The following is a 23,708-nucleotide window of genomic DNA, read 5'->3' on the forward strand; positions in this document are numbered from 1 at the left end:
TCTCTATTTTCTCTTTATCAAGGTTTCCAAGGTGAATGGAATTACTCGATTGTCATCATCAGGTTCTAATGCAGTCGGTGCCAAAAAGACGAGAGAAGCAAGACCTTCACCGTCCAAAACTGTGAAGTATACTGCAAAGGTGACCAAGGGAACTGTCACATACACCAAAGCCAAGAAAGAACTGGATAAGGCAACCAAACTGAATCACAGTAAAACCAGTTCATCTGTTCATCACACAATCTCAGGAACCACAGAAAGCAGCAATGCAAAAACTCGTAAACAGGTGCTATCTCTTTCCACATCCAAGCCCAACTGTGCCACTGGTATTAACTGTGTCAAGATGAACAGCAAGTTGAACAAAACTTTGTGCACTAGGGAGGAGGGAATGCAGTTAAGGGAAGGACTGCGAAATTCAAAAAGACGTCTGGAGGAAGTAAACCATCCCAGCAAGGCACAGCCTTTGGTAAAGAAAATTAAAGTATCTGCTAGCTTGCCTGAAGTCAGAAGTAAGAGGCTTGCAGCAGAGAAACCGGTGCTTAATGGACATGTAAAGAAAGAAGTGCCAGAGAAGATGCTGGAGAGAAACAGGCCAAAGCGGGCCTCAGTAGCCAAGAGCACACCAGTTACACAAGCCTGTAGTAAGTCAGAAGAAGCTGGCTCTGAAAATCGCTCTACCTCGCAGACAGATACCTTGCACAAACCTCTGGACTCTACTAAACCAGAAAGAGTTCCTGGGAGGGATAGGGGTGTAGCCATGTGTGAGATTCCTGTCCTTCGACCCTCTGCCAAGGAGTTTCATGATCCCCTGATCTACATTGAATCCATCCGTTCCCGAGTGGAGAAGTATGGGATGTGTACCGTGATCCCTCCACCTGACTGGAGACCTGAGTGCAAGCTAAATGATGAAATGCGCTTTGTCACACAAATCCAACATATCCACAAACTTGGTCGACGGTGGGGCCCAAATGTGCAAAGGCTTGCTTGCATCAAAAAGCACCTCAGATCTCAGGGCATCAGTATGGATGAGCTTCCACTCATAGGTATGGGTATAACTATGATACAAGTGCATGCTAGATTATTTCTTCTGTTGCATCTCTTAACAATAATAGAGATGGTCAATAAGATGCAATTTTTCAGTTGATGCAGGATTATGCAAATTATGTATGCAAATTTGTGCAACTTGAAAATTGACCAATCAAATTCCACTGTGGCGGGATTTAAACTGTCCAATTTCAAGCTGCATAAGATTACATACATAAATTGCATAATCCTAAATTAACCCAGAATCATATGCAATTCATTGAACAGATCTAAAAAATAGTTCTTTCTCAAAAGGAAAACTGCAGTGGAGTCCAGAATCATGCACTTCATATTCTGTTTATTCATTCCAAGCAATTTCCATGATGCCATGTACCAGATTTGGCCACTAGTGTCCTGTATATATCTAGCTGTGCACATGATGAACCATGTGAATTATTAGCTTCTCATTGTGATTTTCTTTTTGCTTTTTATTCAATAACCCATTGCCAGTCCAGTGTGTTTCTTCTTGTCAGACATTCGTTTTTTCCTTTGCTTATACCAGATGTTTCAAACTTAATCTCATAAATAGCCAAACTCTAAAACAGTCCTAATTGCAAGCCAAATTGTTTATTAAGATTTAACAGGGGGGAAGTCTCCGGTGGGTACCCTAAAAAAGTCAGGTGCAATACCTAAATGGGGCGACTTGACTGGTGTGCGCCTGTGGATGTAAAGGCAGCGTTCTGTCACCTGCAGTATAAGGAGGAAAGGTTTTTTTTTTATTGTAGCTTTTTTTTTCACACATAAAGAAATGTAATTTGCAATCACACACCACGTATTTTGATTATTGTAGGCAAGGCCACCACTATCTTCATTTTATAGGTTTTTAGATGCTTTTATTCTAATTGGCGCATCTGTACTACCAATCTCTATTTCCTATATTGCCCACCCTTGGTGGAGGGGTGTATCCCCAATATCCTCCTACGTCAAAGAGCGACTTTTAGCCAGAGTGGGGATGGGATTTTGATCCCCATCTGTGCTTATAGCGGTCACCAGTGTAGTGGCCCATCATTGTCAGTATAGTTCAATTATTATACCTTGTTTTTTTTTTTAATTTTTTTTTTTTGTAACAATCTTTTATTTCAAAGAGAATTTAAAGTGTACAAAAGAACAGTATAACATTAAAACTTGTTCAGACCATCAATAGTAGGAGGAAAGATACACCAAAGTTTTTAGCAATAAAATTTACAGCATCAGTGTGACAACAACCAACAGGATCCATGTTAATTACCAGCTTATTCTCCCAGGGCACCTTAAAGAGGAACTTCAGCCTAAACAAACATACTGCCATTAAGTTACATTAGTTATGTTAATTAAAATAGATAGGTAATATAATCTCTTACCCACCCTGTTTTAAAAGAACAGGCAAATGTTTGATTTCATGATGGCAGCCATTGGTTGAAAGAAGGTGACAGGGAGCATGAGACACAGTTCCAACTGTCCTGTGTGCTGATCACCCCTCCCAGTTGCTAGGCAACGTGAATAACAACATCAGCAATCCCATCATGCTCTGCACAGCATCAGGGAAAAAAAGCCCAGGCTTTTTTTTCTTTGATGGGTGGAGCTTAGCTAAAAATGCAGCTAAAAATGATGCTTTGGTAAGAAAAACAAAGTTCTGATGCTGAGAAACTGTTAAAGAAACGCCAAGCCTTTTCAGTTCTGCTGAGTGTATTTTTAGTCCAGAGGTTCACTGTAAACATCATATTGAGAGAATTTCAAAAGATGCCCATATTCAATCCAATAATCGGTTGCAAGGTCAGAAAAGATATCAGTACAAATAGTCACTTATTGATCATAGTGATGGTGTATAGGGTCATAAAGTTTCTGGTGTCCATAAATATCCCTATGGGGGGTGTATCCAGGGTGGTGACAGGAATAGAGGGGCAGAGAAATCCAGAGTTAATGGATGAGGGTCATATAATCACCGGTGTCTTTGAACCCAATTTACCACAAACTTATGTGAAGATTCTGCCTTATTATGGATGAGCTCCTCAACATCTGCAATAGCTTGGACACGATCCAGCCACATTTTGACTGTTGGAGGTGTCTGGGTCCGCCATAGGGAGGAAATACAGGATTTGGCCGCATTCAAAAGGTGGCAGGGGAGAGATTTCCCATATCCCTTGCCAGTATGGACCATTCTATGGAGCAAGAAGTCTTCAGGTTCCCAGGGAACTTCAAAGTCTACAATTTGTTTTATTAGGGATTGCACTTTTTCCCAAAAATCTGTGGGGCTCGGACAACTCCACCTTAAGTGTATTAAATCCCCAGTCCTCCCCCCCCCCCCCCCCCACACACACACACACACACCTCCAACATTCATCATTCATCAGGAATGGTATCATCAAATTTGTGGATGATGGAGGGAGTTCTATACCAGAAGGAAAACACTTTGTAGTTACACTCTTGAGTGGTAACGTTCAGGGAGCTCTTATGTATTAAGTCACATACTCTAGACCATTCAGGGATAGAAAATTCCTTGCTAAGGGTTTGTTCCCATTGAGCCTTAAATAGATAGTGAGGGGTTTGAGTGAGAGTCAGGAGGTCTTTGTAAATGCGTGACAAAACATGTCTTTGAGGTATTTTCTGCATGCCAATTATTATACTTTGTATTCCTGGACAGTACATACTACACCATTGGGGCTCTGTTTTTGTTTATCTTCTTGCAATGACATACATCATTACATTTCATCCGTTACACTGGTGTTCAGTTAGTGCTTTATGTGTCAGTCTGTCCTTTCTTCAATATCATTAAAAGTTTCCATATACCGTCAAGCCCAACAATTCATGAGGGAGCTATGTATTACATTTATAAACAGAGACCTAGTTTCTCTATTTTACAGGTAATTACCACATTGGTCATATTATCATTAAGTTTGCGCATTGCATCATCTGGTAGAATAGACAAAATAACTGTTTGGCCAATGGATTATTCTACCTTTTATTATTTTATACCACTGTATAAGTAGCCTTTTGCACCAAGTTAGTATATACCTCCCTAAGCCTTTACCCTGGACTCCCGAATGTTGCTTAAGTATTTATTTGATATATTGCTATTTACGTGTTTTGCATTTTGCTAGATGAGATATAATTCAACTCCCATTTTTCGGTGCCTTAATAAACATGCTATTTGCTTAGAGTCTAACGAGACTTGTATTTCTCTACTTGTATATGATAGGTAATTTTTCACGAATGCACCGTAAGTGCAAGATGTGCATAAGTACTTTGGCTGGAAGGCCTATCTGAGTTTGAACAGCAGGGAAAATTGGTCAATCATTTTCCATATAGAGGCACTAAAATTGATGTGAGGTTGTGAATCATATCTCAGTGAATGCACGCATGTGTCAGCGCAGATGGGCCTGACATACTACGGCTCTCCGGGGCTGGCAAACAGTAGAGAAACCTAAGCGATCTGGCAAGCCGTGCTTGTATTTATCAAATATTGGCTGCTATTAGGTTTCAGGTGTTTGCCTTCCACGCTTTGGTCATAGCAAACCATAGCAAGTAATGTGAAAAGTTAGTGAAACGGTGGTTGTGATGTTAGTCATGTGCATGTACCAAGAGTCATTGTAGTAAAAATGAATTTACAGTAGAATCCCTTTATAGTAATCTCCAAGGGACCTGGCCAAAAAGTTTACTATATCAGGATTCGTCATGCTTTGTACTGTATATTTATACATGTGCATGGCCGGGACATGGAGACTGCCTTTACCATAACCAAAGGTTTACTATAACGAGAGTCTACTGTATCACAAAAAAGTTGTCACTGCAGGTTAGTGCATGCGACTACATTCACATGATCGCTATTTCACTACTATTTAGGAAACCTTTTTTTGTGGTTTAATACCGAAGCAAGGGTTATATACTTTTTCAGATATTTTACCATATCCAGACCAGGATTGCTTGATCTCTTAGGTTCTTGATGTTGTCCAACCTTGGTGAACCTTAGCAAATCAGGCCCAAAGTGTGCCGATGTTCACTTTCATTCAAAATAAGATGTCCTTCCAAAAGTTTCTGTTCAACATCGATTATTGTTGTATCGTTGACTGCAAGAACCTCTAAGTGCTCTTGACTTGGCCTGAATTGCTTAAATTTAGACAGCAGTACTAACAATAAATAGAAGTTACATTAAGTATACTTTTCATCCTGCACCGTTTAACTTTTATTCTAACTTTAGAATTAAAAGTTAAAACTACTTTTTTTTCCCTGAATACTGCTGTTTTAAAATGCCCTCAAAGATGCATTAGTTATGGACAGTGTTTCCTATTTCTGTATGCTGACACAACCATGCAGTTATCTAACAGAGATATTTAATATATTTATAATAAAATAAGGGGTTGTCACAAGCTTTGTTTGTTATGAGTGATGTAGACCTTGACTTCAGCACAAAATGTGCAGTAGGTTAGTGAAAGTGGGCTGGTTTATGGGATGAAGTAGATGAGGTAGATTTTAATTTTCAACTATATTTGAACTTTAGAATCGTATCTCTCAGTGGAACAATATGTTCCAAGTAGGGGGTCAGGCTCCATTTCAAAACCTTTTTGAAGGCCTTGGGATGTATCCCAGTGGCTGTCTCCACTCTTGTGACAACCCTAAGTTTACATATGTGGCATTCCCTGAGAAACCACTAATGTTTTATGAACTTTTAAAAACTGATCTTTCTCTGTTTCTTTATGGCGATATGCCTACTAGGCATTCAAGAACCTTTCTCAGCGCTTTGTCCTGCCAGAAGAATGAACAAGGATAACCACATTGTGGCTCTGACGTTATAGTACAATAATAATTTAAATTGATCGTCGTCTATGCCTACTATTTAATACATCACCACCATGCTGACATACATACAGAATGGGGGTAATGTATTACAAGCTTTATCTTGCATCTGTGGCAAATTCAAAAGTGAGGCATCTGACCATACAGTGATCTCCAGAGCGTGTCCTGAGTCTTGATCTGTGCCGCCCGATGGTGTGGGGAAGATACCAGCATGCACCTCTGAGAGAGTACATGGTGTCCTGCAATTCATTGATATCGCCAAATGGTAAACGGGAAGCTGCTTCAATACGTTTCACTCCTAATATTAGTGAAGACCATTTTGGAGTGGTAAGTATCTAAATAACCAGAAGCTCCAGGAAAGAAACATAAGCCAAGCTTCTTCTTGTTTCTTCCTCATGCACATCCTCTATCAGACCATGAAGACTCAGGATTAGCCCAACAGATCTCCAGTCTCCCTGGCCTTAAAGAGACTCTGTAACAAATTGTTTATCTTTATTTCTTCTATGCTATAAGTTCCTATGCCTTTTCTAATGTGGTCTGGCTTACTGCAGCTTTTCCTAATTGCACAGTAGCTGTGTTATCTCTGTTATATGATCTAATCTTCTCTCTATAGTCGGCACAGTCAGGCTGAGGCAGTCAGACTGGAATGTGCAGGGCTGCTTGTGATTAGCTAGAAGCTGTACACACCCCCTGCAGGCTCTGTGTGACTAACACACTCTGCTTAGCTGAGCCTATTAGAAGCTGGTTAGTTTGTTTGTAAACACTGCCTAAAACTGGCAATTACAAGCCAGGTTTGCAGCAGAGAATGGCAGAAACAGCACAGAGGGGACCAGGAGCACATAATGAATAGAATGGTATGCTTTTTATTGTAAGAATTTCAGAGTACAGATTCTCTTTAAGCTCATCTTCATGAAAGTGTCATTGTTCTTGAATCATTAGTAAACTGACTTGCAATAAAATAGAGACTTGCACTTTATTCAGTATGATCAAGACTTGTTTGGCACACATGCTTCTGTAGACTGTGCATATTCAAACATCGATGCTACAGGATGTATCTTTAAGAAAACTGTAGGTTTACTGTGATCACAGTTACTGTGGTCACCTTCAGAAGCATTTTCTACTAGCGGGAACTGGCTCTGTTTCTCCTTACATCTTATAAGGGCTCAACAATGCTTTTCAGTTCTTTCATATTATAGTGGTTTTGCATTTAAAGACCTTTATGGTTATTGAAAATGTTACTTAATTGTTTATAATCAGTAAATAGCATCTAAATTTAGCTTTGTTGGTTGTGCATACTTTGTTCCCAATTAGATACTCATTTTAGAAGCAATTTCCATATAGGAAATTCTATATTACTTTGTAGGATGTTGGATGTCAGCAAAGCATTTAACAGTGTTCAGCATTTGACACCATTACTAGTCTCTAATTATGTGTTTCCTCATTTCCCCTCACAACTTGCTTATAGGAGGCTGTGAACTAGATCTGGCTCAGTTTTTCCAGCTAATCAATGACATGGGTGGCATGCAACAAGTGACAGACCTCAAGAAGTGGAACAAACTGGCAGACATGCTTCGCATCCCGAAAACTGCACAGGACAGACTGGCAAAGCTGCAAGAGGCCTACTGTCAGTACCTCCTCTCCTACGACTCCCTTTCCCCCGAGGAGCACAAGAAACTGGAGAAAGAAGTCCTGCAGGAGAAAGAGAACCTGGAGAAGAAGAAAGGTCCACTGGAAGGGCAAGCAGAAAATGCATATAGATTACATTTACTCCCTAGATATGAACCCAAAAATGGATTAATTAATGGAGTAGTACACCGCAATGGACTACGTGGCAAGCTGAAAGAAATGGATGTTCCCACAAAAAATGGAAGGCGCAGGCTGTTTGCTCAGGAAAACGAATATATAGAGGAAGAACCTGAAGATAAAAGTTTATTTGGTGACCTGCACAAATGCATCTACAAGGTTAGTCAGGTTCTTATGATCACCTTATTTAAAGTGTACTCGAGCCAAAGCTCAGGTACAAAATCACATACTTAAGTAGCGGAAAGGCTCTGGATCCTAGTGAGGCTTCTCTTGCTGTCCTCTAGCCCCCGTTGCTGAGAATGGACCCTTCAAGGGCTTGTCTGTAATCTGATCGGAGCCACACTCCTCTTCCGGCATGAGTGTGGCCGTGTTGTACCTATGCAGGTATGGCCATGCTTGTGTAGCTTCAGCGCCGCTGTGCTCGTGCCAGTAGAGGAGATCAGCACTGATCAGCTGGAGGGGTCTGCACATGGCAATGGGGTACCAGAAGATAGTAAGGGAAACCTTACTAGAATCCAGAGGCTTCCCTCTCCTTAGGTAAGTATGTATTTCTGAACCTGAGCTTCGGCTCAAGTTCTCTTTAATTTTCTAGTATCTGCTGTTTGATCATTCTACAAAGATGTTAAAGCCCAATTTCAGCCCAAAAGTAAAACCTGCTCTATTAAATACACATCTGTTGATGTAACCATTGTGTCTTTTTGACTTTTAAAGTTCTAAGTGATTGTTACAAGAAGGCTTCCACAACTGTTAGGATAAGTACACAGTTTGCTGAGTTCAAAATGTTAACAGGCACAGTGGATCCAGTGTACAATCTGCTGTGTCAGTGCACTATAGTATTGTTATCCACTGGGTCCATTGTAACTCACAGCGAAGGGGTACCAGTGCTATCAATGAAATGACCATTTTCTGCATTGTGTCTGTTAATATCATGCTTTGCTGGAACGTTGCGGTACTGCAACTGAGACAATGGACTTATTGAAAACGGACATGTCTGAATGGATCCTGTAAACAACTACAACAAAAAAAGTTGTTGTTTGGTCTTTGTTGTGGAAGATGGTACATTTTTAGCCCTAGTATGAACCCAGCCTTATCTGGTCCAAGCTTCCAGACTTCACACATCTGTAAATGGTTGCTAAATTTATTACAGTGATGTGAGGCTTTACACTGAAAAGTATGATGGTGGAAACTATCAAGCCATCTATCTGCCAAAAAAACTCATGGTTTATTCCCAGCATATGCCTGTTAACTGCAACCCATTGCTAGCCTATGTGCATGCCTGTTGACTGCCTACATACCCTGGAATCATTTAAGTTAGGAAAAATAAGAAGTTGATAATTGTAATTGTGTGATCAGATCTATAGTCTTTCCATTATACTGTTGTTATGTGGCAGCTTAATGTCAACTGAAATGTGTTGCAGTAGATTTAGGCACCTGTAAAAGTACCAATCCATCGAAAAAGAAAGCAGTTAAAATCTGACAGAACTGATAGGTTTTAGGCTAGTCCATCTCCTCCTGGGGGATTCTCGGGGTTTTCTTTGTTTTCAAAGCATTTCCTGATGGCAGTTTAACTTCCAAACTAGTAAGATACCAGCCAGCCTCCCTACTCACTTGCACACAAATCGGTTAGTGTTATCAACTGCCGTTCAGGAAAGGCTTATGAAAACGAAGACAATCCCGAGAATCCCCCATGAGGAGATGTGAACTAGTCCAAAACCTGTCGGTTCTGTCAGATATTAATAGCTTTCTTTTTTTTCGCTGGAGTGGTCCTTTAAGGTACATAAATGTGTTCATCTTATGTTCTTGGGCTTTAATGCTTTCACATATTCATTGTCAAAAAGTTAAGAGAACTCACTGTTTGTTTAAGATATTAACATAATGTAGCAAATTATTATTTATTTATAAAGTGCTTTATCTGGTCCTCTTCACAATTATGCACAAACATTGGTACACAATGCAGACGTGGTAGATAATATAAGTGTTTGAGTTAGTAATACATTGTATAACAAGACCTATAGCAGTACCAGTAATCAAGGGAGAGAAATATGCCCTTGTGAGGTTATGATGTAAAAAGCAGGGATCAAGAGGTAAGGCATAGAGGAACACAAAGGAACTTACTTGGGCTTCCAATGTTTGGTGTAAAGATTCAGTATGTAACTGTGTGGAATTTTCCTGACTGAGCATGACAAATGTGTAGCTAGGTGGGACAAAAGAGGGGACATGCATGTAGTGGGAGAGCCAGGGGGTTCTGTAACCTTTTATATGGAACAAAAGAAAAAAAAAAGGTGAAAAAAGCTTTTCAGCTACAGGAAGGGAAAATGCAGAGATTACTTTTTCTATTGATAATAGATCATGTTTTCTGATAAAATGGGGAACACGTATGTAGTTCAGATCCACTTTAAAGATGTGTCTTTGTGGTTGTGTACTGAAAAATCATTGCCAATGGTAAATAAAATCTAATTTAAAATAGAGAAAAGGAGAAACAATATGTATATGCATAAAGTCTCTCAGGTAACAGCTGAAAAAGACAAGTCTCAAATGTCCAATTTATTTATTTATTTATTTATTTATTTATTGTATTTATAAAGCGCCAACATATTACGCAGCGCTGTATAATAGGTTTCAGCGCTGGCCTCTCACTAACAATCCAATTCTAATGTATTGCTTGCAGATAATGAGATAATCATAAACCTTGCCAGCTTCCAACAACCCACCTTATGAGGTTGTTGCCAAGGCTGGTGACGATCACCCCCGATCTCCTGACAAGGGATTTTTTAATGTTTCCACCACTTTTTATTTCAACTAGACCTAGAAAACATAAAAGTTAAAAAGTGGACCTGAATTCAGAACTTCATCTCTGCTCTACAGCATGCACAACAGCATAATTACCTGTTAAAGAAAAACATTTCTTAAGCCCTATCTACATGATTCAATTCGACATGCGATTGATCGAAAAATCAAAATCCGACATGTCTGATCGGGACTCGATCGATAGTGTGATCGATGTTAGTTATTAATGCAAAATCGACCACACTATCAATCATGTCCCGATCGGACATGTTGGATTTAATTGATCCAATCGAATTCGATCCGATTGCACGTGGAATTGTATTGTGTAGCTGGGGCTTAGTTACAGTTGGTAACAAATTCTACAATAAAATTACAGTTTGTCTTCCTTTCTGCTTTCATGGAAGCAAACATATTGTTAACATCCTGTGTTTAGAAATTACCCCCCTGCCATGGGAGGAGCTGACACAGCTGAAGGGATCAAATTACTTAATCAAACTTGTGATTAGATACTGATGAAGGGGGATTAGACAGGCTAAATTCTCTAAATACATACAGGATGCATTTCTCTATGTTTTCCTTCTGTCTTCTGCAAGAATTCAGGTCTACTTTAGAGTAAATGATGACTAAGTCGGGGTCAGAGGGTACCCCAAGTACCCTGTGATTTGGAAAAATTCAGCTGGCAGATGGATCTGTATTGTTTCCATTAAATATCAATGTAATTTTTGTAAGCGAAAGTGGGGTAATGCTACCTTTTAATGTCCCTCTTATAGAGATTTTGAAGTCTTGCTGGCACTTTGTTGTCCAGAACTGAAATGAAGCAGGAAAGTGTAAATAATACATGTTTCAGCAGGTTGCCATTTGAGGCACACAGCTATGAGTATACCTTAGTTGGTGCTGATGGTCACAGTTACTTGCAGCATCCAGTTCCTGAAGGCAGGAATCTCGTCGTAAGGTGCCCATACATGGTACAATTTTTTTCATTTTTTTTTATTCGATAATTTAGTTCGATTATTTAGTTAGATCGCATATAAAGATTTTTCCAGCATGTCCGATCAGATTTTTCTTGAAAAAACGGGATAATCGTTCGAATTTCATGATCGAATTTTTGTTTTCAACTTTCATTCGATTCGATCATTTAGATCGAATAAACGGGAAAATTGACCGTTTTTATTGTGTCGTGTATGGGCACCATTACTTATGAGCTGCTGAAGTTGTGATAATTCACACTACTAGGCCCATTACACAAGCTCACAGAGCACATCTCTGGTTGCTATTGATTAGTTGGCAATACTTTTTGCAAACTATCAGATAGGGTGTTCATCTTTGTGCCGTGTGCGTTAGATCCTGCTGCTGTTCCCTAAAGTCATGTGCCACAAACCCTGCTTTATCAAGCTTTGTTTGGTCATAGAGCTGAATGCTGACTCTGTTCAATATAACTTGCCTATTGTGATAGTTGTGTAGCTAGCACTTATTGCAGGACCTTTGCCTTACTTTTGCATAATTTATGTAGGTGCTTGCAGTAACTGTGGGGATTTTCAGATAAGCAGAGAGAAAATGTTTGCTATGGCATATGCTTGATTCCCTTAGGTAGTCTAAGTTTTCGTAGACTGATGTAGTGGATTATAGGCTGTGGAAATATCAGCAACATGGGCTGTGCTATAACATTTACTTTGCTGCCCAATACTGATGCAGTGTAGCAGAACATCTTATTATACAACTTAAATTCACTCAGTTTTAAGTGGATATATATCTTACTGTCCTCATCTATAGTTTACTGTAATGTAAAAATATATCCAAGCCATTTCATTGTAAATTACAGCTTTCTTCACGTCTTGGTACAGACAGAGTATAGTTTTTCAGGGTATTCTGGGAGAGTTATGTTATTTGTCACATACCCTGTGCCTGCCTGAGTGTTAGGCCTGGCAGATTACCTGCCTTCGGTTCAGCCTCTATGCCCCATTCTCCACTGCAGTCTTCACCTTATATGGTACGCTCAGTCTCGGGAGACTAGTTGCGTCTACCCAGCACATGGTTACACCCAGGTCTAAGGGCCCTTTTCCACTAGCTGCGATCCATTTCAAAAAGCGGATAGCAGTTGTTTTTCCGATCCCTAAAACACCGCGTTAACATGTAAATTGCAGTGCTCTTTTTCCTCTACGACGCTTGGTTTGCGATTCATTTTTTGCGGAATCGTGATCACCGGCAGGCGCGATTCTCATTGTGATCGCGCTACAATCCTGACAGCGGTACAACGTAATGCAGACAGTGGAAAAAGCAGCTTGTGCAGGCGCAGGAGATTTGCGCTTGCGATCACGCTTGCTAGTGGAAAAGGGCCCTCAATGTGCAAGGTATAGAGACTGAAGGAAGAAAGACAGAAATACTACCAGAACCTACTAGATAAAGACTGGCATTACTGGGTAGTATCAGGACAAAGTGGGGGATGCACTGTGGAGGAGAGAGTTCAGATCAAAGCAGGAGTAGACAGACCAGAAACAGGGAGAAAGGTTGCTCAGAGCGACTGCAGCGCTGAGCTTCTGGTAACTGCCACAATAAACAAAACAAGGACAGACAGGAGGGAATGTTTACCAATCCATTTGCTACAGTTGCGATGGTAAACATCCACACAAGTACAAGCAAGACAAAGCAGGAAGGAGCTTTACCAATAGCAACTGCAGCAATGGTAGTATCTACAAGACAGGACTAGAAGGAGCCTCTGCCAGTCACAACTCCAGCAAAGTCAAAGGCTAGAGAGCAAGAATAGGAGTGTCACCAATAGCAACCACAGCTATGGTAACATCCACGAGGCAGGCTCAGGGGGAGTGTCTGCCAATCGCCACTGCAGTGAAGGCAATGTCCAAATGACAAATCTGCAAGGAACGCTGCTATTCGCCACCGTAGGAATAGCACACATTCACCAGGGTTTAAGGCAAGGTAACCAACAGTTATCACACAAGGCCCAGCAATGCAGCTATGGCAGAAGCTACACACTAGCACAGGCAAAATGTTAAGACAGGGAGAGGCTTTTGTTTTTAAGGTCTTGCATAAACAGACCTCTAATTATCAATTGAAAGCTCGGATTTGCTTTGTTTCATGTCAAAGTAATAGGCCCAGTGGCTGTACAAGCCTCTTTCTATGTTTCCAGTCATTTGTGTTCTGTGTTGTCCACAGGGAAGGTCGATGTCTCTCACCACCTTCTTCCGGACTGCAAGAAACGTCATGAACATGTGCTTCAGCAAAGAGCCGACTGTTGCAGAGGTTGAGGTGAGTTATTGCATGATGGAGATTTTCTGAGAAGTCTGTGACAATTTTTGTGTTCTAAATGTGTGGACAAATGCAAGTTTTTCTAATTGTGTAACTGGGGCTTTATGGTAAGTCCACCATGCAATGGCCACAGTAGGTCATATATGACTGGTAACTTTGTAAATTTAGCATGTACTGTAAGCCTGCTCAGATACTAAACCAAGTTCATATCGAAATTGAATTCCACACCCCGATTTTACAAGGCCAGAATGCTAGTCACTATTATGAAGCAAAGTGAAGGTGAGCTTTAGTTTTTAGGTTTTATATACACAAGCGGTTTCCTTTGGGGGGGCTACCAGAAATCTTTAACTTATTATATCTATTCAGAATGAGTTAAAGTGTAAATTGATGCCATAACCTATGACACTTCAACCACTCCCCCTCCCCTGTCCCTGCAAAACACCACTTTACCTCGTACGGACATAGATACTCGCGTGCTCCCCCGTGCGCTCCAGCACTCGTTCTCACCGCCGATAGTTAGAGGAGAGATGAATGAATGGGAACGCAGCTCCCATTCAATAATCTAAGTCCCTGTGTCAATGATTGCACGCATCAATGAGATTCCTGCATTCATTTTAACTTCCGAAGTACAGTGGGTTGCAAAAGTATTCTGCCCCCTTGAAGTTTTCCACATTTTGTCACATTACTGCCATAAACATGCATCAATTTTATTGGAATTCCACGTGAAAGACCAATACAAAGTACTGTACATGTGAGAAGTGGATCGAAAATCATACATCATTCCAAACATTTTTTTTACAAATAAATAACTGCAAAGTGGGGTGTGCGTAATTATTCGGCCCCCTGAGTCAATACTTTGTAGAACCACCTTTTGCTGCAATTACAGCTGCCAGTCTTTTAGGGTATGTCTCTTCCAGCTTTGCACATCTAGAGAATGAAATCCTTGCCCATTCTTCTTTGCAAAACAGCTCCAGCTCAGTCAGATTAGATGGACAGCGTTTGTGAACAGCAGTTTTCAGATCTTGACATAGATTCTCGATTGGATTTAGATCTGGACTTTGACTGGGCCATTCTAACACATAGATATGTTTTGTTTTAAACATTCCATTGTTGCCCTGACTTTATGTTTAGGGTCATTGTCCTGCTGGAAGGTGAACCTCCTCCCCAGTCTCAAGTCTTTTGTCTCCAAGAGGTCTCCAAGTCTCCAAGAGGTTTTCTTCCAAGTTTGTCCTGTATTTGGCTCCATCCATCTTCCCATCAACTCTGACCAGCTTCCCTGTCCCTGCTGAAGAGATGCACCCCACGAGCATGATGCTGCCACCACCATATTTGACAGTGGGGATGGTGTGTTCAGAGTGATGTGCAGTGTTAGTTTTCTGCCACACATAGCGTTTTGCATTTTGGCCAAAAAGTTCCATTTTGGTCTCATCTGACCAGAGCACCTTCTTCCACATGGTTGCTGTGTCCCCCACATGGCTTGTGGCAAACTGCAAACGGGACTTCTTATGCTTTCTGTTAACAATGCCTTTCTTCTTGCCACTCTTCCATAAAGGCCAACTTTGTACAGTGCATGACTAATAGTTGTCCTATGGACAGAGTCTCCCGCCTGAGCTGTAGATCTCTGCAGCTCGTCCAGAGTCACCATGGGCCTCTTGACTGCATTTCTGATCAGTGCTCTCCTTGTTCGGCCTATGAGTTTAGGTGGATGGCCTTGTCTTGGTAGGTCTACAGTTGTGCCATACACCTTCCATTTCTGAATGATCACTTGAACAGTGCTCCGTGGGATGTTCAAGGCTTTGGAAATCTTTTTGTAGCCTAAGCCTGCTTTAAATTTCTCAATAACTTGATCCCTGACCTGTCTTGTGTGTTCTTTGGACTTCACGGTGTTGTTGCTCCCAATATTCTCTTAGACAACCTCTGAGGCCCTCACAGAGCAGCTGTATTTGTACTGACATTAGATTACACACAGGTGGAGTACATTTGAAATCGGCGCCGGTAGACTTGGGCGCAGGATTCAGCGGTATATAGCTGATCCTGCTTCTGCACAAGTCCGGGCCGTTTTAATTACTATTCCCCCTCCAGGCCGACATGGATAGTGGGGGAATGAAATAATTCGGCTTCCAGCGATTGCTGGAGGCCGAATTATTGTGTTTTTTAAGCAACCTCGGCTACTCACTGAGCGCTGCAATAGGAGTGATTCCTATTGTAGTCTATGGAGGCGCCAGCTGCGCCCAAATCTAGCAGCGCTGAAAAGCACTGCTCCGACACAGGTGCACTCTGTTTAGTCATTAGCACTCATCAGGCAATGTCTATAGGCAACTGACTGCACTCAGATCAAAGGGGGCCGAATAATTATGCACACACCACTTTGCAGTTATTTATTTGTAAAAAATGTTTGGAATCATGTATGATTTTCGTTCCCCTTCTCATGTGCACACCACTTTCTGTTGTTCTTTCATGTGGAATTCCAATAAAATTGATCCATGTTTGTGGCAGTAATATGACAAAATGTGGAAAACTTCAAGGGGGCCGAATACTTTTGCAACCCACTGTAACTTCGCCACACATTACTTCCTATACTTATAGTACGCTAATAGAAAATAATGTGCAAGGGCATCTTGTGGCCAAATAGTAAAATTACACCTACATACATTTATTTCAATAAAAAGACCCACACTTACCTCCCACACTCTCCCATAATACCCAAATACATTTTTTTGCATAATAAAAAAAGACCATGGAAAAAAAAATACATAAATAGTTACCTCAGGGACTGAACTTTTGTAATATGTATGTCAAGAGGGTATATTACTGTTGTTTTTCAAATTATAGACTTATTTCCAAATAAAATATTGGCGCCATACTTTGTACTAGAGAAATATTTTAAATGTTGCAATAACCGGGACAAATGGGCAAATAAAATGTGAGTTTTATCCACAGTAGAACGTTTTATTTTAAAACTATAATGGCCGAAAACTAATACTTTTTTTTCCCCATTTTATTTTCTCATTGTTCTCATTAGAATGCATTTAGAATACAATAATTCTTATCCAAAAGTACCACCCAAAGAAAGCCTAACTGGTGGTGAAAAAAACAAGATATAGACTCTTTCGTAGTGATAAGTAGTAATAAAGTTATAGGGGAATGAATGGAAGGAGCACTGTATGGTAAAAATTGCTCTGGTTTTTAAGGGGAAAGCTCTTGGTGGTGAAGTGGTTACATTTGAAATATGGGTATAGTACAAGTCAACCCATAACTATTTCTATGTTCCCAACAACAAGCATTGCCATTTCTGCACACAAGTTTTACCAAATATGCCTAAAGTTTTATCACACCTGACACATAGGAACACCGTTTCTACTGTTGATTAGGGATGCTGGAAAATAAAGCCTGGCATCTACTGGTCTTCCTTATTTTGCTTCTAAGCAGTGTAGCCTGACTCACCCTCTGATGAAATCCAGAGAGATTAGAAGCGTGCTGCAGTAATAATGCTTGCTGTAGTGTAGTGTACAAGCCTGCAGCCTTTTCTGCCTGTGGAGAAGGGAGGGGGGAGGACAAGCAGGAGCAAGGTGCAGTGTGAGTTAGCAGCCAGGCAGAGGCAAGAGAGGCTCCAGCCTCAGGGCGCAGTGTAGGAGGGGGCGCACAACTTGCTCAGCTATCCTCCTCCTATGTTTTTAAAGCAAAGAGAAATAAGAAAAGGGGATACATGGCAGTGACTGCAAGCCAGATAACTAGAGTTTAACGTGTTGGGGTCCCTGGGGACTCTTCTTAGCAATCAGTACGTGACGGGTGGGAGGGATGGAGGGGGGTGCACTTTGGTGTCTCAGCCTTGGGTGCTGGAGGACCTTGTCCCAGCTCTGGTTAGCAGTAGCAGTCAGGAATTTTTTCTTTTTTTTTTGCTAGGGTACCTCCTAATGAAAACCCTTATTTTATTGTAACCTGCTACCGCTGGAGAAATTCTCCCTTCTAATGAGGGTAATCTTGTTACATATGGATTTAGCTTTCTTCCTGTTCATCCAAAAAAACTAAATTGTTCCTCTTCAGTTACAGTAGAAGCAGTAGAGAGTGTTGTACCGTGTTAGCCATCAGTAAAAGCAAGAAGTTTTGAATCGGCCAATAAATGGTATCATCTTGATTCAAAACTTCTTGCATATATTCAGTCACAGATATGTTCACAGTTTTTTTTAATTAGTATTTCTATTCAGTCGAACATGTTTGAAACATTTAAACCTGTTTATATGTTCTGCTTGTTTGTAGCAGTAGCTTAGCAAACGTTAATCTGTCAGATATAACTCGCCAGCTGGTCCCTTTAATAAGCCAGGGAATATGTGCATCTCTGTATTGGTATCTACAGTGTCCACCATTTTGTTATGTTCAAGTGTAAGTGCATTAATCCTGTCTTCTGCACAAGCAATCCTGTCTTCCATATCAGATAAAGACTACTGATCTGGAGAGTGAAAGAAAATCTGCAGACAGAGATTGCTTTAAAGTCAGCAGCATAGTTTTCATAGTGGCCTGAGTGAGGGGTTAATCAGATATCGGGTATTGCTCAAGAGGGCTCTGAGCGATCAGGAGGAGAGTTAAGGCCTATCTGTGCTTCCAGGGTAGTTTAGTCTGACAGCCTCCGTTTAGTTTCCACAGGGCTGCGCAGAGATGGTGAGCCGTCTGGGGAGAAAGCTTCCTCGTCAGAAACTAGCTGTACTGCAGCCTCGGAGATCTCTACAACGCCGCCTGTGAGGTCTGAATCTGTGCAGTCTCCATTTCGCCGTGTGACGGGGAAAGAGGATCCAGCGCCATCTTGAGGCCATCCTGCAGAGCACGGATGGCGCTCTGTGAAGTAATCAGTCAGCTTTTGAGGGCGTCTGCTCAGTTTTGTTCGCTTGCAGGACATCTCCGAGTCCATGAGCTCCTCTTCATCTGCTAAGGGGATCTGTGTGACCATTGTCTGGGTGTTTGTTTCTCCGTTGGGAGAGAGCAGGGGAATCAGACGCACGGATGGTCGCCCCCAGAATATGTGCATCTCCATAGTCCCCAAGAACTCTGTCTGCACCTGTAGCATAGCTCCCCACATCCTGTCAGCTTTGCCAGTTTATGGTCTTCATCAAAATGTAATAAGTAATGATGTACCACTCTGAGCATGGTTGAAACAGTGTGTGAGACACAGGTTAAAGAAAACTGCAATTGCCCATAAAACAATTTTGTATTGTTTTTCATTGCCTGGTTTGGTAGACAAATCTGGCTTCCTGTGCTAATGTCAAATGCTGCTTGGCTGGATTGAACATCAGCCTGGGCTTTGTCCAGACCTTTATCTCTATCCCACCATCGCCCACTTGAAATGGTCAAGGGGAAAACCCAAAGGGGGCATTAGCCTGTCTTTTCCTGTGAAAACACAGTTGACCCTGACCACCTCCTCATGTTCTACAGTAGGCAACTGTAAAGAGGAAGAAACCCCCACTCTGCTGGCATCTTTGTAGTTGGTGGTCAGATTTATTGGTCTAGAACAGCTGCACTGATTAGTTTAAAAAGTGTTAGTAATGGCACAGTCTTCTATTCACCCTTACTAACAATGGAAAATCTGGTAACATGAGTTATTCCTTTAATAACATTACATTAAAAAATATAGTATGGAGCCCTGGTATACATTTGTAGCATTTTTCAAAGAAATTAGAGGTCCATTTAACTATTACTGCCAATAAATTGGAGACAACAGAGCGAGTGCACACCAATGCCTTATAACTTCCCTACACACCTTTTTACAGCGGTGCAACATCCGGATGAAAAACAGCTTAGTATCATAATTTCAAACAAAGAAAAAGAGTATCCAGGAGCAACTTCGTTATTCAAATCTTCAATAAAAATCCAAAACTTTAATGCAATTCTTCCAGTAAAAAGTATAAAAAAATAAGACATCAATCAGCAATACTTATCAATAGGAGATAGTGCAGGTGGTGCGGAGGCTGGTTGACGATCGTTTCGCCCCTCTGAGGGCTTTCTCGAGACTGTATAACTATTACTGCCGCCCAGACATGTGCCTCACTTCAGGTACTGCTGCAGCCGCAGGGACATGGGGCTCATGTCTATACAGTCTGTGGGGCTGTGCGGGCGGAAGCATGCGATCACAATGGTCCTGGCGTTAAAGGATACTCTAAGTGACATGATGAGATAGACATGTATGTACAGTGCCTAGCACACAAATAACTATGCTATGTTCCTTTTTTTCTTTCTCTGCCTGAAAGAGTTAAATATCAGGTATGTAAGTGGCTGACTCAGTCCTGACTCAGACAGGAAGGGGCTACAGTGTGACCTTCACTAATAAGAAATTCTCCTTTTACCTCTTTCTTGCTCTCAGAAGCCATTTTCTGCTAGGAAAGTGTCTTCTAGTTGGAATTTCTTATCAGTGAGGGTCACACTAGTCACTTCCTGTCTGAGTCAGGACTGAGTCAGTCACTTACATACTTGATATTTAACTCTTTCAGGCAGAGAAAGAAAAAAAAGAACACAGCATAGTTATTTGTATGCTAGGCACTGTACATACGCTTGTCTATCTCATCATGTCACATGTCACATGGCACTTTGGGTGTCCTATTAAGGGGGGGGGAGGGGGGGGGGGTTGGTGGCAGGGGACAAGTCTCCTGAGCCAATCCATGCATGTCCGCCAAGAATGATCACTGTTTTTGTTCAAAAACCGTGACCATTCTCAATCGGTGCAGCCGCGCTCCCTCCCACTCGCTCGTTTCCGCCGCTCCCGCCGCCGATCGTAGGATTAATGAATGGGAACCAAGGTTCCCATTCATTCATCTCCCTGTAGGCCTCCGTGATCGCAGGCATCAATGAGTTGCCTGCGTCACTTCCGAAGTAACACTGTAACGCATTACTTCCTATTAAGCGTACATATGATACGCTTAAAAGAAAGTAATGCACGAGGACATCTTGTGGTTAAATAGTAAAATGACACCTACATACCCCGGTACATTAAAAACTAAAAATGTAATATGTATATTATTATTCAATTATGGGTGTGATTAGTGATGGATGTAATCACTATCACTATGTAAAAAAAAAAAATGTTGCAATAACCAGGACAAATGGGCAAATGTCCCCTCTGGGTCCCCTTATTCCAGAGTTGATGTATTTGTCTAACTTATCCAATAGTCAAATACATCTTAAAATGGATCCGAGATAAAAAAAAAACTAACTATAACAAGTAACTTGTCTATATATCTCATCTAAAGTTTAGATGGTTTACACAGCAAATCTAGCTGCAAACAGTTTTAATAGAATATGATTTTTTATTCCTGTGATACAATGACAGCAGCCATGTTGTTTGTAAACATTACACAGAGGCAGGCTTATCTGTATCTTGAGCCATCAGCCTAATCCCCTCTCCTCCTCCCTCCTTCCCTCTGCCTCTGAAATCAATGGCTAGTAACACCTCCCCCCTCCTCCTGCCCAGACTGAGCTCCCATGAGCCTTTGCTACTGCCAAGGCTCTCTGAAAACCTGTGGGCGTGGCTTTTTTAGTTTATAGGGCATTAGAGTATTAAAACAAAAACAAAAAAGTATTTGGCTTGAAGAATGCCCTATAAACAATAGGAAAGGAACACAATTATGCAATGTGTAAAAGTTCACCTCGGATCCACTTTAAGGGACCTTCATAAGGCATCAGGAGCACTTGTGTCTCTGAGTACTCCTGCGGACGGGCGGCTCCGTACTTCCGTACTGTCTTTGGGAACACGTGGGCTCCTGAAGTATTCTGAGGGTTACTAGAGGCATGGCGTATCTTTACCAGGGGGCATTGCTGGAACCAGAGGACCAAGGAACAGGGATTTGCATTAAGATTCTAGTCACAGCATCAATAAAAACAAACTGAGTATAGCATAAAATTCTTACCCCTCCCAAAAGGGTTGACTGAACATATGAAGAAAATCAGATGGAGGCACCCAAAAGATATAATTAAAATCAGATGAAAAGGAAGTTAAGTGTTGACATACCTTCAGGTAAAAAGACTGATCACTTTTTCACAAGTTTATTCTCACAATCACGATATAACACAAGCAACAATGCATTTCACGGCCTAAATCCGCTTCTTCAGGTCAAATAAGTGCCAACTGTAGCAGTATAGAGAGCTCTGAGTGCCTTTAGATCTCTCTATACTGCTACAGTTGGTACTGATTTGACCTAAAGAAGTGGCTTTAGGCTGTTAGAGCTGGTGCACACCAAGCGTTTTTGGTAGCGTTTTCAAAACCGCTGCCGCTTGTGAAAACGCTTGGCTAATGTATCTCTATAGGGTGGTGCACACCAGCGGTTTGAGGTTTTTAGCAAACTGCAAACGTGGATCCTGCAGCATTTTTTCGGTTTGCAGATGTTTCTGTCTCAATGTAAAGTATAGGAAAGTGGAAAACTGCTCTGAAAGCCGCTAGATCAGAGCGGTTTGTCAGGCAGTTTTGTTACAGAAGCTGTTCAGTAACAGCTTTACTGTAACAATATATGAAATCTGCTACACAAAAACACTCCAAAAACCGCTAGGCATGTTTAGAAATCCTCTCTAAACATGCCTAGGAATCGCTCTGAAAATCTTCTGCAAAAACCTCTAGCCTTTTGCAAAACAGCTAGAGGTTTTTGGTGTGCACTGGGCCTAATACGCATTGCCGCTTGTGGTGTATCATGATTAACTTCGCAAGTGTATTCTCACAGTCTCTTTTACCTGAAGATAAGCCAACACTTTCCTTTTATTTGGATTTTAATTATTTTATGTTTTTTGGGCACTACAATCTGTTGTTACCCTTGTGTGTAGCAATGATATATGTTTACAGTAACGTAAACCACCATTTAATTGCACAGTAATGCTTGTACGTTAGTTCATATATAATTCTCTGCATATTAATTGTTACTGCAGCTGACCTGGATTACACTACTTTATATAGTTGGAATCGTGGCCAGCTGCTTGTAATAATCTTTGGTGTACACGATATTTATGTCCGTGTTGGGCTGTTCAGAGCTGCTGGAAGAAAATAAATCTGTAGCAGTGAAATAGGATTGTGAAATCTGAAGGAAACTCAACAGTTCCAGTATTATATTTAGAGGTCATTTTAGGACATGGTATAGAGCGATCTGCATGTTATGTTCTTGCCATTGTGCTGTAATGCATTAGTGACAGACTGAAGGTTTTAATATATATGAGTAGAAATGACAAGTGACTACTATAAGCTACAGCTGAATATACATTAGGAAACCTAATACATGAGGCAGGCCTCTGCAGTCTGTTTGCTTGTGACCTGAAACCTTTTGCTACAGTATGTTACAAGTCCTCACAGCTGCGACAAGTCGGACTTGTGCTTTTATTAAATAGCTATGTCATTAAAGAAAAAATAATTTAACTTTGGCTAGAAGCAGCCCTGAAAATAACAAGCCTGGAACAAAGTTACAGACTTACTCAGTTGAGTTTTGGCTGGTTCTAAAAAAAACTTCTGATTTCAAAGCCCTTTATTAGGTGAGCTAATGGAGACTGGTTAGACATAGTGAACTATTTGCCTTATTCTTAGCAGTAGTGTGCTGTGCAGTTTCATATCACCATTCTGCATGTGATGAAATCAGATCACATATCTTACCACACCCACAGTGATGTCTTTCTTCCTGTTTCCTGGATGAGGTCAGAGATTGCTGCCCACACACAAGAACAAGCCATGGGCCAGTCATCTAATCTATGTTACAGCAAATTTCTAATGCAGGAGCTCTGCCGATCCAGTAAGGTCATAGCACAGCGAGCGAAACAATAGAGCTACGACGTTCTGGCAACAGTCACTTTAACCCCTGCAGGCAGCTTTGCTTATGAAAGCCAAATATTTTATCTTCCAAATGCAGCTGTTATTTTTATTTTTTACCCAGGTATCACTACAGCTTTGTGTAAGAGAATGTGATACTGGAATCGCTAGTGCCCCTTTAGCCAAATAACTATATGATTATGCATAGCTGTTCACACAGAGTTTAACATGCTTGCAATGCACAATA

The 23,708-nt window shown here is 41.1% G+C and overlaps 1 protein-coding gene across 1 annotated transcript in view; it reads left to right on the forward strand.

Moving 5' to 3' along the window:
• The window catches only part of JARID2 (jumonji and AT-rich interaction domain containing 2), a 221,212-nt gene that overhangs the window by 163,257 nt on the left and 34,247 nt on the right, over positions 1-23,708 (forward strand). The window contains exons 7-9 of the mRNA XM_068236929.1: positions 23-1,040; positions 7,316-7,812; positions 13,609-13,701. Coding sequence (XP_068093030.1) covers positions 23-1,040; positions 7,316-7,812; positions 13,609-13,701 — 1,608 coding nt within the window. The remainder of the gene's footprint in view (positions 1-22; positions 1,041-7,315; positions 7,813-13,608; positions 13,702-23,708) is intronic.

Source organism: Hyperolius riggenbachi, chromosome 5 (genome assembly GCF_040937935.1).
Source record: "Hyperolius riggenbachi isolate aHypRig1 chromosome 5, aHypRig1.pri, whole genome shotgun sequence".
NCBI lineage: Eukaryota > Metazoa > Chordata > Amphibia > Anura > Hyperoliidae > Hyperolius > Hyperolius riggenbachi.